General features: G+C 42.3%; 1 protein-coding gene across 1 annotated transcript; it reads right to left on the reverse strand.

The window, feature by feature from the left end:
- Positions 1–8,442: 8,442 nt before the first annotated feature.
- hoxa2b (homeobox A2b) lies at positions 8,443–10,275 on the reverse strand. Its single transcript, XM_038977048.1, has 2 exons — positions 9,771–10,275; positions 8,443–9,257 (listed from the first exon to the last, which is right to left on the reverse strand). The coding sequence occupies exons 1-2, from the start codon at positions 10,135–10,137 to the stop codon at positions 8,545–8,547; spliced, it is 1,080 nt and encodes a 359-aa protein (XP_038832976.1). The 5' UTR covers positions 10,138–10,275; the 3' UTR covers positions 8,443–8,544.
- Positions 10,276–19,653: the final 9,378 nt, after the last annotated feature.

Raw genomic sequence — 19,653 nt, forward strand, 5'->3', positions numbered from 1 at the left:
ACCGGGAGATTATAGGGCGGAACCCGCGATTGAAGCCGGGACCCCCCAGAATCTTTGATGAGGACTTGAAAGCCGCCACATAAGGGTCCCGCTGCTCTCTTGGCCGCCTTACCAACGCGGCCATGCTGCTGCAGGCCTACCTACAGACTCTATTGCCCTGGGCTGCAGGAGGGCACAGAGGAGCTCCTCCGGGAAGTGATGGAGGTGTCTCTTCCCTGCTCCAGAGGGATGTGGCCCGCTCCAACGGGCGGGCCATGGCGCAGGTGGTTACCTCCCGGCTCCATCTCTGGCTGGCCCAATCCTGTCTGCCAGCTGCTCTCCAGAGCACATTTGCCACTCTCCCAATCACCCCAGGGCTGACTTTTGGCCCAGGGGTTAATGACATTCTGGAGCAGACCGATGAGGTTCGTAGGGACCGGGAGACCCTGAGACGGTTCATGCCACCTCCTCAGGCTCCGGGTCCAAGGCAGATGGACCATCGCCACCCACCTGAACCGAACAACGGTGGGGTCCCTCTCCTGCCCCATCGCCTCGTGTTGAGGGACGACAGCAGGGAAGGGCACAGTGTGTGGTGGAGCAACAACCTGTCAACAGTCACCGCCATAGGGACATGCCTGGGGGACCCAGGTGCTCGGGGCGCCAGAGGAGAGGCGGACCCCGGCAGGTCCCCTGACACACCCTTTCCCGGCCTCGGCCGCCTCTCCCGGTCTCAAAGGGCAAAGTGGGAGGAGTATGTGGAGTCCCCATGGGTGTTGTCCACAATGCTTCAGCGGTACCGACTCCAATACCAGTTGCCGGCCCCCGTCCTTCAGGGGCCTTCGTGTCACCACGGTGGCCGACCCCCTGAAGAAGAGAACCCTTCGGCTAGAGATCTCCTCGCTCCTGGACAAAGGTGCCATCCGCAGGATCGAGACATCAGAACGGTTAGGTGGGTTCTACTCCACTTATTTTGTGGTCCTAAAAAGAGACGGAGGGTTTCGACCGATTCTGGACCTTCGCAACCTCAATGGGTACTTGAAAGTATTGAGGTTCCACATGCTGTCCCCAGCCCGCTTGTTCCAGGCTGTGTCCAGGGACCAATGTTTGTGACGCTGGACCTGAGGGATGCGGAATCATGGTTCTTCCCTTCAGCCTCTCCTTGGCACCCTGCACTTTCACAAAGTGCATGGATGCTGTCCTGGCACCTCTCACGTTCTGAGGATTGTTGATCCTCAATAACCTGGACGATTGGCTGATTTGTGCCCCGACCAGGACCCAGGTCCTGTCAGAGACATGCTCCTGTAAACAACAAGAGTCGTCTGAAGCCCACCCAGAGGGTGACCTTCATTGGCATGGAACTGGACTCAGTCCTCATGACAGCACACTTGCCCACCAGAAGGGTTCAGGCGATCTTGCCTCAACCACTCTCGACAGGGGCGGGTGGTATCCGCCCTAACCTGCCAACGCCTGTTGGGATTGCTGACGCCGGCCTCGTTGTTGATTCCCCTGGGCCTGCTCCATCTCCGGCCTCTTCAACGGTGGTTCAACTCCCACCGGCTGCACCCGGAGCGCCACTGTCACCGCCAGCTGCGGGTGATGGCACAGTGCCTCAGGGCATTGTTGAGGTGGAGCTATCACGCCTTTCTCTCAGGTGGGGTGGAGATGCTGATGATGTGCCACCAGGAGTTGGTCAGCACAGACGCCTACCAGATCGGCTGGGGGGGTGTGACCAAGGGCAGGTCGGCCAGCGGCAGTTGGCTACCCCCTTAGAGTGGCAGGCACATCAATACACTAGAGCTCCGAGCTGTACTGCTGGCCCTGCAGTCTTTCCTTCCACATCTAAAAGGAAGACATATCCTGGTGAGAATGGACAACACCACAGTGGTGGCTTACATCAACCATCAGGGTGGACTGAGGTCCCACCGCCTCCATTTTATGGCACGGGACCTCCTTCTCTGGGGTCAGGGACGTCTAGCATCTCTACTCGCAGAGCACGTACCTGGCATCCTGAATGTGGCAGCGGCTATGCTCTCGAGGGAGGGCCCGCCACTTAGGGACTGGAGCCTACACCCCCCCCCCCCCCCCCCCCCCAGGTGAAATCCATAGATTATGGCCTATTGAATTTATTTCAAATGACTGATTTCCTTATATGAACTGTAACTCAGTAACATCTTTTAAACTGTTCCATGTTGCATTTTATATTTTTGTTCAGTGTAGTTTAGTTGCCTCCCTCTCTGATTTATTTACGTGACCCCGTCACTCCAGTTTTAAGCAACAATTATGTGAATTATGGTAGGCAACCTATAATTAACGTACAGATTCTTTCTCTGTTCAGATCTTAAATGTAATGTGGTATTTGTAGTAAACACAGACAGCAAATGGCAGTTTATTGAATCAGACTTGATCTCTTCCAATCAGGAGCATAGGCCCTAGAGCTGCTCTGAGTGTGTTGCTGAACAACAGATCTTTGGTGGCAGATCGTACCACACGTCAATGAATCCCACATATTACAGCTGCATAGATAATATCTCCCTCCCAAATGGCACCCTATTCCTTATATAGTGCACTACTTTTTACTGGGACCCAATGGGTCCTTTGACTGGGGCCCAAAGTAGTGCACTATATAGGGAATAGGGTGCGATTTGGGACCAAGAACATGTAGGTGTGATAAGAATTCCTTGGATGGATGCCTGGTTTGTGCCAATGTAAACTGTTATTATGCAAGCACAGAGCTCTCTCTAAGAAAAAACAACTTCTACTCCTTTTGTGTGTTTAGGAAAGAGACCTGGGCATCATCAGTCTGTTGGGGAGGTTTGGGGCCATGGCAGGGTTGGGTGTCATTCAACTACCAGACACTGCACTCAAACGTGGTTCCTAAACCCACATGTTTTATGAGGGATCTCAGACTCAACTGGGTGTTAATTTCTCTGTCCTGTCCAAGCCTGGTATATCAAAATGTATTGTCCAATCAATTCCATGTACTGTACTGTCTGTCATCCATTGTGAATCAGTCTGGAGTTTTGTGTTACGTCTCAACTTGCCCTATGTGGGAGACAGTTGGGGCATGATGATGACGCTACAATACATGTTCAGGGAAGCATAGTACTCCTGTCCTCCTCTGCTGTCTCGTCTGTCTCTAAAACAACAGCCTATACCCCTGTATCTCCTGTACTGTAGCCTACAAGGCAATGGTTATTGTCACCATTCTATGAAGCTTGTTTATATATGTTTTTAACCTTGTGTCAAACAGTGCCACCCAATTCTTGTTAAAAGCCTTTGAGCTAGGCATAGCTTTCAGACAGTTCATAAAGTGAGACAGGCAGTGATGACTAAACCTATCCAGCTGTCACCCCACCTTTTTTGGCTGCTTCCGAAATGACACCCTATTCCGTATGTAGTGAACTACTTTCGACCAGAGCCATAGGAAACCTCCCCTTGTCTCAGGAGGAGCCAGGAGCAGTCAGACTCAGGATGGGTATGGGAGAGTGGCTGTCTCTGACCTCTGACATCACCAGGACCTCTAGGGTTGCAAAGTTCCAGCAACTTTCCCAAAATTCCAAGTTTTTCCAGAAATTGTGGTTTTATGATTTCCTGCATTTTCCTTTCTGATTATGGGAATCTACCAACCATGATTTCTGGAAAACCTGGGAACATTTGGAAAGTTCATGGAATTTTGTGACCCTACCAGGACCTCTGGGATTGACAGAGCATAAATCCTGAGACGAGTATACAATTCCTGTCTGTCCTACCTTCCATGATAGTGTGAAAACATGTACTCAAGCATAGAATACAGGTGGAGTCCTTACTGAATGAATATAGCTAGGCCTACTGGACCAGGGCCAGTATTCAGGAGAGCTGACCTAGGATCAGTTTGGCCTGTTTGTTTTTTAACTTTTATTTAACTAGCCAAGTCAGTTAAGAACAAATTCTTATTTACAATGACGGCCTACCCCTGGCCAAACCCTAACCCGGACAACGCTGGACCAGTTGTGCGCCGCCCTATGGGACTCCCAATCACGGCCGGTTGTGATACAGTCTGTAATCGAACCAGGGTCTGTAGTGACGCCTTTAGCACTGAGATGCAATGCCTTAGACCGCTGCGCCACTCGGGATCCCAAAATAATGAATGGAGAGGGGAATCTGATTAAGTCAGCACTCCTACTCTGAGACACTGTGGATACGGGCCCTGCTAAACAATAGGACTCAGTCTCATTACTCACCATTCACAATATCCCTTTTAATGTAAGAATGTACCAATATTCAAAAATCCTCCATTCCTGTTGACCTTTACCTGAGCAGCAGATAGGACCACACTGTTGACCCCCAGCTGACCTACCAGGGGTTCCGTCCTGTGTGGTGAGGGAGATGAGAGGTGGCCTGACCTTTGACCTCTTCATGGAGAGAGCTGAACGGTGTCGGATCTCCTCTCCCACAATGCACTGCACTCGCTGCTCACTGTGTTTTTCATCTGGTTTCAGGTCCTGAATTAGGTCAGTTACCAATGTTTTACCTTCTGACATTGGTTGATTGGCACCAGAAAAGGAATGTATGTGTACGTGTGTGGGTTCGCATGTGTCAACAACAGCATTTTGGTGAAAAGACAATACTTAAATTTGGATGCAAAATTGAGAACAAAAAGTATATGGCAGGGCTACAGCAGCTGGCAGGACAGCTTCCAGGTAGCCCTACATCAGCCCTGGGTTCATAGAGTATTCGTTTTTTTCCCAAACACTTTGAGCCTATCCCGGCAGTGAGTGTCAGATGGGCAAGGTTTACACTTCTGGGACTGTACCATTGGTTCCATTGAGCCAGAGAAGCACTTTGAAAGAAAAACAAATACTACTTGAACCCAGGTCCATCTACAATGTTGTTACTACAGTTATTACTGTGCAGGTACATAGGCATAAGGGCAACTTGAAGGTAAAGTTCTACTGTGAGTTTGGGAGCACACAGTCAGGTCTTGATCCAAGCTCTGTTGATTGTTCCTCAGACTGACTTTCATTGGCCCTGCAGGGGCATTGGGCTGAGGTTTCAGAGGTGTTACATTTACAGTTTGTTTCAAGTCAAAAGCAAAGCTTGAAAGTGACTGACTGCCTTCTCGGCTTACAGGGATTAACCTACTCGGGTGGTGTTTTGAAACGGCTCAGGATTTTTTTACCATTTAACTTCAAATCTCTCCTGTCACAACTCACATAATGATAGTTCACCACCTGTGTCCCCCTTCAGTGTTGTGGACAAACTAATCATGGAGTTATGGACAGACAGGACTGGGGTACAGTAGTACATCATAGTGGAGTTGACATGAGCAAAACTATGAATAATCACATGAGATATAGGGCCCTGGTAAAAAACAGTAGTGCACTAGATACACTGTAAAGTCGATGGCATTTTTACCTCAAATACTTCTAGTAAGTTGTACTCAAAGTCAATGACTAGTCATTATTACTTAAAATATTGATGTGGTACTGACTCAACTAAATGAGAAGTCACACCAACTAAATATTTGAAAGATATATGATAACAAATTAAAAAATGTACCAGCATGCTCTACTGCAGGTGGATTTTTTTGGAAATGTTTTTTTTAATATTTGTGTTTTTGAATGTACATTCAGTGATTGTGTATCATAACATTTAATAAATCAAAGATAAATAATTGTTTTCTAAACTAGTCCAATCATTGGATTTTTGCACCCCTTACTGAAATTGTTCCAGTTTAAATGGCTTAGGTTTCCTCCCACTGGCAGTCATTATGAATGTAGGTTGCAAGTGAATACACATTTCAACTGTTGGATAGCCTAATGCTGGCTAGATTCCAATAGGAATTACACATCACTTTGCAAGCCAGTATAATATGATTGACAGTAAGGGTTGCAAAATTCTGGTGAATTTCCCAGGTTTACCAGAAATCCTGGTTGGAAGATTACTGGAAAAATGTAAGGAATTTTACAACCCTACTTGCAGGCCCGATGTGGCCTGTAAACTATGAGTTTCAGGCCACTGTATGAGGCCTTTTGATATATGTAATGGTTCAATTATAATGTTCCCCTAAGAACACACTTGGTGAATGCCCCCGGACTGAAATTGAACGAATTCTACAACGATGTCTCTGTCACTAACAAATACAGTCGTGGGTGGTAACTCTACAATTCAATCGAAAAGGCGAGGCACACTGAGAAATTCTTGGAGGCGTGGCTTAATGGTGGCGTTAAATTTAAGTATACCTTACTCAAAAGAAATGCATTTTTATTACTCATAGGAAGGTAGTACTGCTCACTTCAGCTATTTAAGTTTTTAGGTAATTGTTTCTTCTAAATGTTTGAGTAGCCAGAATGTATCCGGTTTTACAGTGTAGGGAATAGGTTGCCGTTTGGGAAAGGAATAATGCCCTTTTTGGGTGAGATTCAATGGATTCAACCCAATAAATGTATCATTGTCATATCAGCCAGATAATCTTAGTTATTACTTGTCTACCTTTGTGAATTTTTGTGACAAGACTACAAGAGCATGATTTGTTGCACTCTTCAGATTAGATTTATAGAGATTATAATTTAATTTCAATTGTTTCATAGACTACAATTTTCGATTTTACTCTCAATAATGCATATTTAGTTTAAAAGGACCTACTATAGATTGTATGGCAGAAGGCTACAGGCTACTAGGCTACATTTATAGTCCATCCCCGACCAAATGTATTTTCTTAAACATGTTTCTGTCACATTTGTTCAATATAATCCTACATTAAAGAACGGAATTTGTCGTAAATTAGATTTTTTTTTAAAAACAATGTATTTGCATACTATTGTTTGAAAGACAGCTAATAACTAGCGTCAGACAGCATGCTGACCGTTCGATGGTGTAGTCGTAGAAAATGGCGGTGGTCTGACCGTATCCCCCTATCCGCAGGCCCACTAAAATAAGCACGCTCTAGTCTAGCGTAGCCTAGCACACTATGCCATTGTTAGTGCGTCTGGTGTTGTGATACAGGGCCTAATCATTGTGAAAGAAAATAGTCTTTTGTACCCTTAATTGGATATCCCTATTTATATTTTATTCACTAGGCCTATACCGATTTGTAGAGGAACTATCAGATTTAGAGCATCCTATCTGAGCAGTGATTTACCATTGACATGGTAGACTAGGCTAGGATTACAGCATGTCGTATTGTAATCAACGAATTGTGTTAAAATATTCAACCAAAATAGTCTGAAAAGTGATCATAATACGTTTCCATATATTAAATATAATCATAATAAACAGTGCCATGGATTTAATTTACCCGTTCAGCAAGTGCACATTATTCCTAGTCTATTTAGTAATATTATAATATGTTAATTGCAAACATATAGCCTAGTCAATTAACAGACTGGGTTTAGTTGGGAAATAATAACCACGTAGTCGACACTAATTGTTTAGTTTCAATACTGTAAAAATAAAGAAATAAAGATTTAAAGAGGCAAAAAACATGAATCTCTTTCAACAGCGGATTGAATTACGTAGTGTGAAGTAGTAGGCTATACTCCCCCCTCCTCCCCAAGATGTAAGTTTTATAGGCTATAAAATGTAATTGTAGAACGTCAACAAAGTTACAGCTTTTGGCCGAGGACTCCCGGTATCCCCCAATAGGAAGATTGTTTTTATTTGCGCATGTACTACGGCAATTAATCTCTTTAATGACGTCCTCAATCATAAACTACTGTGATTTATGGACTCAGAAACAATGTAATCTATGTCTCATTCAACAGCTCTAGTCCATAGCCTATGGCTAATTCAATCATCGCTACTTTCCAGGGAAAATATTCAAGAGCAAAACAAGCTACAGTTGGAAAATATTAATTGTAACTTCATTAGAAGTAGCCTATTATTATTGGAAGTATTCTAAGTCTGTTATTTTATTGTTTTGGGGTGAAATTATGTTTGGAAATTATCGCAGTGTCGGTTCAGTAGTTTATATTTGTGATTTCCGTTTATGAGATGATAAAATCTGCTCACTATTGTCCATTTAACACCAATCAATTCACTTGATATATTTCAGGATGAAGAGTTTTGCCTGCCATTCTGAATGAAAGATTTCATCATAAAAAGATCACTTGTTGAAACAATATTCTTTGTAAGAATATGTCTCAAATCTAAGAATATTCTAAGAATATTGAGACAATTATTTTCAGACCCATTGCATGCTAAATTAAAACCAAATTGTTTAAGTAATGGAAACAAACGTTCAAGTGAATGGAAAATAGTAAAGGACATGATGATGAATATCTCTCGTAAATAAGCACAGTTTTATTCTAAGAAAATAGGCTATTTATAACATTATTGTACCTGAAAATGATACTAAAATGAAAAGATGTTGTATATTATTATTTGGAGGCATAATATTGGCATCTTTAAAAAAAACTATACAATTGATGAATTTATTGTTTTCAAACTTACCTCATTGGAGCCATGTATTAATTAATTAGGCAATTACATCAAAATAAAAACGGAAGCCAGTTATTTGTAAGGACATGGAAGACAGGAAGCTCTTCCTAAACTAAGATGTTTGAGTTGTTTTCTCTTTTAGAATAGTTAGTAGCTCAAGTGTTGCAGGTCGATTGTTGTAAGCGTTTCTGAGAAAAAATCGAAACCTTCAGATGATAAACCCATTGGACTATCTATAGAATCTGACAAACTTGGAGAGAAGGAATCCGATGAGAAAACGTGAAAGTCCTGCAAAGAGACGTCCAGGGCCGGGGAATGGGCATTGTCCCCGCCAGATGCGCAGTCCGGGCCTATTGTTGACACGCATATAGGAACAGTGGGTGCCGGGTTAGGAAAATGTTTCAGATTTTTGTCATCGCTGTTTAAAGGCGAAGCAGTTGAGCTTTGGGAATCTCCATTGTGATTGTGTGCATTCTGAGACTGTTGTTGTGAAGTTAAGGTATTCTGGTGAACAGAGCAGCTTCCCCTCTCCAGAAGCGCGCCGGCGGGTAGGCCTACATTGTTACCAGCCTGTTCGAAGTCCTCCTCTCTCCCGTCCTCCAGACTAGTGAATGTCCCCTCGCCGTTCTGGTTCTCCTTGCAGTGGGTTTGTCTCTTGTGCTTCATCCTGCGGTTCTGGAACCAGACTTTCACCTGCCTCTCAGTTAAATTCAGTAAAGCGGCTATCTCCACCCGCCGGGGTCTGCACAGATACTTGTTGAAGTGAAACTCCTTCTCCAACTCCAATAGCTGGGTGTTGGTGTACGCTGTCCTCAGCCTCCGAGATCCCCCGCCACCGCTCTCTGCAATCTCTGGCGACCCTGAAACACATTTCAAATGTTCAACCAATACAAAAAAAGCAATTGATGATTGAATATAAATATATAAATAGCAGTTGGTAAATAAAACATCGAGTTTCTACTGGGCTTCCCAGCAAATGGTTTGTGGGAGCACAGACACCGCGCTGAAACGATTTATGAGCCCAGAGCAGAATATGATGGGTCTGCGTGGACCAGGCCGACTGGCTTGAAGATTAATGAACATGCCAGCTGCCGGTCGGTCGGCCTGCAGTAAGAGTAATCTATCACTCTTCATTACTGTCACACATTAACATTCTTCCACTGTCAGCAGCATACTGACCACTGAGAATGTTCAAATAATTACACTTTTGCTAATAGATAGTCTGCAAGTCATGAGAGAGAATTACCCCCAAAATAGAATGTTGAGACCAGACAGACCTTTGCATTTTGATAGGCTAATGGGCTACCTACCCAGACTGTAATTTCATTAAAATATAATAGAGGCAATAGATAGGCTAATCAATCATGTCTTACCTTGGGGAGAGAAGTGAAGTGGCGCAGTGTCGGGAGTTGTAGCTGTGGCAGGAGTCTGGTGGTTTTTCTTGGAGGCTTTCTTCTCCTTCATCCAAGGGTACTCCGGGGGTAGGGATGCGGCTGGCAGAGGGCTACAGACTCCATTCAGATTCTGCTTTGACCGGCTGTGGCGTGGGTGGCTGCCTGGGTTGAGGCTGGGAATGGTCTGCTCAAAAGGAGGAGGAATCAGTGTCGACTGTGAAAGCGTCGAGTTCTTGATTGATGAACTTTGAAATGCATCACCGACAGGGGTAAAAGATGTCAGGCACTCCGCAAGCGACGGCTGACTATTGATAAAACCGCTCTCTCGCTCAAATTCGTAATTCATCTCCTATCTTCTTGTCTTGGAAAAGTCACCGCTCGTAATTTTGTGGGCGAGGAGAAAATTATGAAATTTCGTGACAAGTGTTTTTTTTCCAACAATGTTGCTGATTACGGCCGTATGGGGACAGCGATGCCATTAAACTATATTGCTTTCATGGAGACAACGTTGAAATTGGACCGTATTACTTGTCACATGATTACCTCTGTCCAATGACAATTTGGGGTTTAATCAAAAGAAGCCACTGTCCTCTGTGATTGATGGAGAAAGTCGGATAGGTAACGCCTAGTTCTGGGGGTAGGGTCTAGTCTGCTTTATTTACACACACTACTGTCCCCGAATGGAGGATAGTCCATTTAAGAAGTGTGTGTGTGTGTGTGTGTGTGTGTGTGTGTGTGTGTGTGTGTGTGTGTGTGTGTGTGTGTGTGTGTGTGTGTGTGTGTGTGTGTGTGTGTGTGTGTGTGTGTGTGTGTGTGTGCGTGCTTTGGATCCAACACCTCATTGTCCCGGGTTTATGTCTTAATGTAACGACTAAAGACGCAGTCATTATCAAAGTTAACTCGTTAATCAGAAAAATTATTCTGACCAAGCCTGTGGCTCTGCAGTGGTGCACAGAGACACAACCGAGCAGTCGTCTCCCTCCTTTTCATTCTGAGAGAGAGAGAAAGATAAATATTTTTGCATAGTCTGTAAAGTTTGTATTCTAAACGTAGGTCTTGATATTTCCAAGAATATGAATCTATAAGAATCTGAATACCTTTAAAGATGAGGACTTTCTTTAATAGTCACCCACATATTACTTGTTGTTCTCATGTCAGACTTTGTAAAGAAATGTATAAAATATTTTACAAATATTATTATTGATACATTTGTTGCCTTCATGGAAAGCCATTAATTGAGCACAGATATATTAGGAATAAAGTGCTGTTTGCATGTGGAACTATCACGGGATGCATGAAATCCATGTCTGCATGTCTTTGGTGACCTACTCCTATTGTATGGAGATATTACAGTGTGGCACGTGGTTGTAAACTTGCATCATATTTCTGGAGACGCAGCTGCTTCAAATCCCTTTAATCCACCATCAAAATCTGTCAACGTTGAATTGCATCAGAAATAGAAAATGCATGTGGCTGAGAGACGAATATAGGCCTACTGACACAGGAAGAGTAGACACTGACACAATATTTTGAAGAAAAATAACATTGAGAATGTAATCCACAATGAGTGACACGCTTACGCACGAGTTTTACGCCTCAAATTATACATTTATTGGTCTTTGTTCAAGTTGAATGGTCCCAGATCCGTATTTAATACTTTATTGTCATCAGTATTACTGACACCTAAGAATTGGTCTATTGCACAATATATTAACAATTGGTTATAATAGTACTAGGGATAGATGCCTTCCCATTCACCTCCCATAGAAACATCCCGATTTGAAGTGAAACAATAAGATCTATATTCTTTGTTAATAATAAAAAAATGTCATATTGTCTTCCTCCCTGTCTTGAACTTTGAAAAAGTGGTAGGCCCCGGGCTGTTTATTGCTTATATTCCAAACAAAGAGCCTGGAAAGCCTGCATGTTATCAATCTTGCTCGCCAAAAGGTCTGACAGCTCCTTGCCCTAAGAACACATTTCAACCATCTAACTCTGCCTTAGATCATATGTGGCCGCCAGGAAGACGGCAACAACTTGCTACTTATGGGGGGAAACTACACAACTTCAACGTTTCTTTAATAGGAATCCATTTCCGAATATGGATGTTCTACATAGAGCAGACAATGATATCGACATACATTATAGGTGGGTTATCGTATCCTGCTTTATTTTGTTAAATGGAAGGAAAATCTACAACATTTTCGTTTTCAAAAGAACAACGTTAGTGGGAAATAGCAGCAAAATAGTGGATTGACTGAGATGGCGAGAAAGAATCTAATGGATTTGCTTTTCCACGGCGTCTATTGTCTGCAGAGGTGAGTGGGTGTTGGCATTCTGCAAAAATCCTATTCAATCCCACGCAGTTTCTGTCTTTGGGCTACCATAATATATATAATATATATATATGGTATCATCTTGTCATAACTTCTAAAAACATTCTCTTACTGTATTTCGTGTTTCAAATAACCGACAATATTGTTGTTTTGATATTTAATTGCAATATAGGCTATCTTGCATTGCCTTCGGAGCACCACAGGCAGATCGTGTGTTTCTCTATTCCAAAATGTCCGGGATGGAGAACAATAAAACATATGCATGCCATGAGAGAAGCCCATAGGTTACACGAAAATGTGATTTATTTGTTATGATTAAAGTTTATATTTGCACATAGGCCTAATGCAGTATCAAATTGTCATCAGAGAGACACATTATGGTAATAATTTCATCATAAAAATATCACCAGTGCATTAATAATCCAAACAGATGTAACGCTCAGTATATTGACTATGTTTACTCGAGAAACATTTGTACATATTTAATTTTAGAACAAAGATGTATATCTTATATGGTAGGTCTAAACCATTCAAGCTTATTTGGATATCAGATGTTTTTTCAGATACGAGGTTTAACCACAAAATAGGTCTAGCCCGTGTTAAAAATTGTGTGAGGAATAGAGAGAATCGATAGAATAATTAAAAATAATATTTTTCGGTCATAATTTAGTTTGTTATATCAATAATATATATGAACATGGACATCATTTATTATTACAGATGCACTTTTACTAAACAAAAAATGGTTTACTTTTATCCTTTTCATTTAAATTTTACGGCTTGAATTATTGTTTGTGTGTCAACTTCAAACCGAGATATAGCTGCATAAATCAATGTGACATTTTTGTTTGAATGAAGCTTAACTTCATTGTGATGTGTATCTGGCAGGGTAGGGGACATGAGCTACATTAACCGTCTGTCCCCCCGTCAAGACAAGACGAGACACCTGGGAGGCATGGTAGGAGAAAAAAAGTGGACTAGAAGTGAACCTTTTTTCTCTTCGAGGACTAAGGTTACTTATCGGAGGAAAGTAAACGTTTCCAGATTATGTTGTTAGAATACTTTACTATTCCACATGTAAATGGTTATCAACAGCAGTAGCAGAATAGCTGCACTAGGCCTGTTCATTTTGGGATCAATATAATAGTGAGAATAACCAGACATTAATAATGTTTTCATTGTAATTAATGTTAATAATATAGCTGATATCTGATATTTTTTACGTTCTTTTGACGTTTTCTGTTTAAAAAAGAAAGGATCCTGTTTTATAGCGAATTCGGTTCAAGTCAGTTAATTGTTAGATCGAAGACAGATGACATTGATGAAAGGTCAGTTAATAGTTTGATGTTTGCATTGTCTTATTTCTATTCCTGAATTTCCTGAGCACAATAAAACGTTCTCTCACATGGATGTTATGTCTTATGAATTTCCTGAGCACAATAAAACGTTCTCTCACATGGATGTTATGTCTTATGAATTTCCTGAGCACAATAAAACGTTCTCTCACATGGATGTTATGTCTTATGAATTTCCTGAGCACAATAAAACGTTCTCTCACATGGATGTTATGTCTTATGAATTTCCTGAGCACAATAAAACGTTCTCTCACATGGATGTTATGTCTTATGAATTTCCTGAGCACAATAAAACGTTCTCTCACATGGATGTTATGTCTTATGAATTTCCTGAGCACAATAAAACGTTCTCTCACATGGATGTTATGTCTTATGAATTTCCTGAGCACAATAAAACGTTCTCTCACATGGATGTTATGTTTTGTCTTATGAATGAATCATAATCAGTCGAGTCGAATAATTGTTGGACCAGTATGACAATGTAATCCATACCTGCATTAAACCCTTTGGGGGAATAAATAGCTATGGGACATTATTATCATGGAACAGGAACTAAACACATAACATATGGAGTATTCCTGAACAGACATGTTGCAGTGGGATAGGAGTGGAGTAGTAAGACAGGATGGATAAGACTGGGTATCCATTAGAAACATGTGTAGGTCTGTGTATGTGGGGAGGAGGATCATTCACAATGGCGATGGCAGTGAGTGGGACTAGAGAGATGACTATCCACCTACACATATGCTATTGTTCTGTAGATAAACCTCCCCCACACAGACACAGCTCAAAGGAGGACATGAGTGTGTAGTTACATAGCCGGAAATATGAATTCATGGTAAGTCATACTCCCTTCGTGTAGCTATAGGGTTTATACCTTATGAATATAGCCTATAGGTCTAGGAAATTATGCTGCTATGTTGGTCCCGGATATGACCGTAGAAGATGGATTCTGCTGAGAGGAGTATGTCACTGAACCAAAGACGGTGAATAAATAAAGATGTCCCACTCAGGCCGTTAACCGTTGAAAAAAAGTTGTCATTTCTTAACGTAGTGGCTCTCCCATAGGCACCAGTGCATTAGCGGATGGGTCTGGTCTGCTTAGTTCATTGACTGTACATGAACCAGAAAAAAATAGGGAGTGGGATGTCTTGCTTCCTCTTCCCTCTCTGACTGAACATCAAGGCACGTGTTAAGAGGGAGGGCGTCCAGGAATTGGGTCAGGAGACGACAAGGCCTTGTGCTGAATGATTTAACAACGTCATTTGTTTTCAAACGTGTTTTGTAGTTATGAGGTCATATTTAGTCCCTTTTTCAAATCATGTTTATAAAAAAAACACATTTTTTTTAGCTTGGCATTTAATCAGAGATGTTATTGCTCTTTTATTCATCTATTGTATTGCTTCTGGTTTGCTTTTAATTCTTTCATGTTTTACTGTAACATGTGATGAGATTTTAAATGCCTTTTAAATAAAGTTTGATTGATTTCATTAAGTCGTTTTTTAATCATTATTTGATATTTAATGCATAAAGGTGTAAATAATAATAGGCTTTCAGGATTTTCAGGACCAGTATATTATGTAATGTTACCACTTGCCTCTCGGGCATTATTTGAACCCATTTCCAAAAGAAAAGAAACGGACAAATATCACATGACCTTTGCATTACAGTGGTGTATATTGTATCATATGACCTTTGCATTATAGTGGTGTATATTGTATCATATGACCTTTGCATTACAGTGGTGTATATTGTATCACATGACCTTTGCATTACAGTGGTGTATATTGTATCACATGACCTTGGCATTACAGTGGTGTATATTGTATCACATGACCTTTGCATTACAGTGGTGTATATTGTATCACATGACCTTTGCATTACAGTGATGTATATTGTATCATATGACCTTTGCATTACAGTGGTGTATATTGTATCATATGACCTTTGCATTACAGTGGTGTATATTGTATCATATGACCTTTGCATTACAGTGGTGTATATTGTATCACATGACCTTTGCATTACAGTGGTGTATATTGTATCACATGACCTTGGCATTACAGTGGTGTATATTGTATCACATGACCTTTGCATTACAGTGGTGTATATTGTATCACATGACCTTTGCATCACAATGGTGTATATTGTATCATATGACCTTTGCATCACAATGGTGTATATACTAAAGGCCTAACTGTGTGTTCATGGGCTCTCAATAATATCACAAAGCAAACAGAAGAAAATAACTGTTCTTCTAATCAGTCCAAATATATGTTTTGTGATTTGACAGGGCACTGCTGTACATGTTTTAATCAGAGTTGTAGTTTATTGTGGTAAATATATGGTTTGATAATGAAAGGAATTTGGAATTGGATTTCTTTTGCAACTTTTCATTGCAAAAGAGTCCACATAACTATGTTTATATCCTATATTTTGGGTTCCCGGGTGGCGCAGCGGTCTAAGGCACTGCATCTCAGTGCTACAGACGTCACTACAGACACCCTGGTTTGAATCCAGGCTGTATCACAACCGGCCGTGATTGGGAGTCCCATAACCCTACACTACACTACACTACTTTTGACCAGAGCCCTGTTTCCCCTACCGGGCCTGGTCAACAGTAGCACACTATATGGAATAGAGTGCCATTTGGGACGTAACCCAGATGTTCATCATCACCATGACAGCTCTGTGAACTTCTCTAGCGAATCCTCAATAATGGCCTCTGTCATTGGAGCTGACATGGGACTTGATGTATTGGGGGTCGGGAGGGGGTCGGGAGGGGGCACCGCAAACAACATCCAAGCAGCGCTCTGTTTGAGCTAGCATGGCTCTTCAAATGGTCGCTTCCGCCAAAGACATGTTGAAAGTTGTCTACCCCTGACATAGTGAACTGAATGGAATCTACATTTTACATGCTGGAATGAAACACTCTCTCTCTCTCTCCCCCCCCCTCTCTCTCTCTCTCTCTCTCTCTCTCTCTCTCTCTCTCTCTCTCTCTCTCTCTCTCTCTCTCTCTCTCTCTCTCTCAGAGTGATTTATGGTCAGTACATAAACAACCCAATAAAACTAGGGTGCTCTGTGCTCAACAACCATTGCAACAGTAGGCTAAGACGTTAACACAACATTGAACTCAGTTTGGGAAGCCTGAACAACAACATGTTGTGCACCTTTCACTCTCCCCCCAGAGTTGCTTCTTCAGGGTTTAGTTTTAGGTTATTTTAGCCCATAACCAAATTCCTGATCACCCCTAACACAAAGGTTTCAAAAAGTTCAAAGTGGGGAAACTGTAGGTAGACTAATGCACGCAGAAAGTACGAGAATATCATGTCTGTCCAAGATGTGAAAATGTACAAATATTTGAGAGATTATTAAATTAAATAAAGACTTAAATAAATACTGAGCTACGTTGTATGCTCAAAATCTTTGGAAATGTCTATTTTATACTAATATAATTGCTCAGAGAAAGAGATTGTGTTTAATAAGTAACACTTTTTTTCAACAACAAAAAATAGGAGTCAAAAAATATTGGCACCCTGTTTTCAATACTCTGGCTCCTCCCCTTGCGAGGATGATGTCACTGAGCCTTTTTCTAAAATGGTTTATTAGATTGGAGAACACATTGGGAGGGATCTTGTCATTCCTCTGTACAGAATCTTTTCAGATCTTTGATATCCTTCGTCTGCACTAATGGACTGCTCTCTTCAAGTCAAACCACACGTTTTTCAATGGAGTTGAAGAAAAAAGACTAAGATTATATTTAGCAAAAAGCTAATTTTGTGGTCAATTAAAACATTTTTATGTGTTTTGGGGGTTATTTTCTTGCTGGAAGATCCACTTTCAGCTGCATCCAAGTTTGCAGAGGCAACCAGGTTTTTGGCTAAAATATCCTGGTACTGGGCAAATTTCATGATGTCATTGACCTCAACAAGGGCATCAGGACCAGTGGAAGCAAAATAGCCCCATAACATAAACAATACTTTTCTGGATATTTTCATGTCATCCAGCAAATAAACACCTGGAATTTGCTAAACCGCATTGGTACTTGGGCTGGAACCGGTGCCATGGTCCGATGACATGAAAATAAAACTTTTTGGCCACGCACACCAGTGGTGGGTTTGGCGTTGAAAGAAGGACACATATTATGTAACAGTATTGCTTCCATCCCTCTACTCGCCCCAACCTGGGCTCAAACCAGGGACCCTCTGAACACATCAACAACTGCCTCCCACGATGAAGCATCGTTACCCACCACTCCACAGCCCTTGCAGAGCAAGGGAAACAACTACTTCAAGGTCTCAGAGTGAGTGACGTCATCAATTGAAACACTATTAGTGCGCACCCCACTAACCATTTCACACCGGTTACACTTACCCCCTTTAATAACCTCTTCCTTTTCCGCAGCAACCAGTGATCCGGGTCACGGCATCAATGTAACAGTATTGCTTCCGTCCCTCTCCTCGCCCCTACCTGGGCTCGAACCAGAGACCCTCTGAACACATCAACAACTGCTTCCCACGAAGCATCATTACCTATCACTCCACAAAAACTGCAGCCCGTGCAGAGCAAGGGGAACAACTACTTCATGGTCTCAGAGCGAGTGATGTCACCGATTGAAACGCTATTAGCGCGCTAACTAGCTAGCCATTTCATACCGGTTACACATATGCAGAAAAGTACCTCATACCTACTGTAAAATATGGTGGCGGATCTTTGATGTTATGCGGCTATTTTGCTTCCTCTGGTCCAGGGGCCCTTGTTAAGGACAACACATCATGAACTTTACAGTACCAGGATATTTTTGCCAAAAACCTGGTTGTCTCTGCCAGGAGGCTGAAACTCCACAAGTGGATCTTCCAGCAAGACAATAACCCCAGGTAAATGGTTCATTCAGTGCCATTATCTACGCAAGGAGAGGGTGCCGGAGTATATTGACAACAGGGATGCCAAAAATGTTGACCCCTATCTTACAAAAATGAAAATAAGTTACTTTACTCTTTCTCTGAGAAATTGTATTAGTATAAAATAATATAATTTCCCCATGTTTTTGAGTATACAAAATAGCTCAACATTTGTATTATTTATTTTATACAGTCGTTTTTGCTCATCTTTATCAAGGGTGCCAATAATTTCGGAGGTGACTGTAACTGTTCATCAGAACAGGTGAGAGGGACAAATATAGTTATAAGCATTATTCTGATGAGATGAGAGGGGTCAAGACAAATCACCTCAGCTGTGACATTGCAACAACAAGTCCAAGGGAGCTAAACAGACAGAAGGGTTGAGGGGGAGAGAGCCCACTACAGCAGAACAACTAGGGAATAGGCTATTTGGAGACAGTGGCTAGATTCCAAAAAGATAAACTCTCCCCCTCGGCCCCTCCCCTCTGTCCTTGATGACCCTCCCCTCTACCCCGTCAGCCCCTCCCTTCTGTCCTTGATGGCCCTCCCCCCTAAGCACCTCCCCTCTGTCCTTGATGACCCCTCCCCTCTGTCCTTAATGGCCCTCCCTCCCTCACAGATAAACACAGAGACTGGATTGGTGCTAGAAACAGGCAGTGGACCTGCATTATCAAACAGCTCAATCAGAGGGGCTGCATTATCATACAGCTCAATCAGAGGACCTGCATTATCAAACAGCTCAAGCAGGCCAAGCAGAGGACTTGCATTATCATACAGCTCAATCAGAGGACCTGCATTATCAAACAGCTCAAGCAGGCCAATCAGAGGACCTACATTATCATACAGCTCAATCAGAGGACCTGCATTATCAAACAGCTCAAGGAGGCCAGGCAGAGGACCTGCATTACCATACAGCTCAATCAGAGGTTCTACATTATCAAACAGCTCAAGCAGAGGACCTGCATTATCATACAGCTCAATCAGAGGACCTACATTATCAAACAGCTCAAGCAGGCCAGGCAGAGGACCTGCATTATCATACAGCTCAAGCAGAGGACTTGCATTATCATACAGCTCAATCAGAGGACCTACATTATCATACAGCTCAATCAGAGGACCTGCATTATCAAACAGCTCAAGCAGGCCAGGCAGAGGACCTGCATTATCATACAGCTCAATCAGAGGACCTGCATGATGAAATGCTGCATTATTGCTCTCTCTCACATTCTGAGAATGTGTTTCGTTTGTAATGTAGTGGATTAACATGGGA

Source organism: Salvelinus namaycush, chromosome 37 (assembly GCF_016432855.1).
Source record: "Salvelinus namaycush isolate Seneca chromosome 37, SaNama_1.0, whole genome shotgun sequence".
In the NCBI taxonomy this organism is placed as follows: domain Eukaryota; kingdom Metazoa; phylum Chordata; class Actinopteri; order Salmoniformes; family Salmonidae; genus Salvelinus; species Salvelinus namaycush.

Excerpts from the sequence above, each read along its gene's own strand:
- hoxa2b (XM_038977048.1), bottom strand. The coding sequence starts at position 10,137 with ATGAATTACGAATTTGAGCGAGAGAGCGGTTTTATCAATAGTCAGCCG. Across the intron at positions 9,258-9,770 it reads ACTTCACTTCTCTCCCCAAG|GGTCGCCAGAGATTGCAGAG; the intron begins GTAAGACATGAT and ends AATGTGTTTCAG.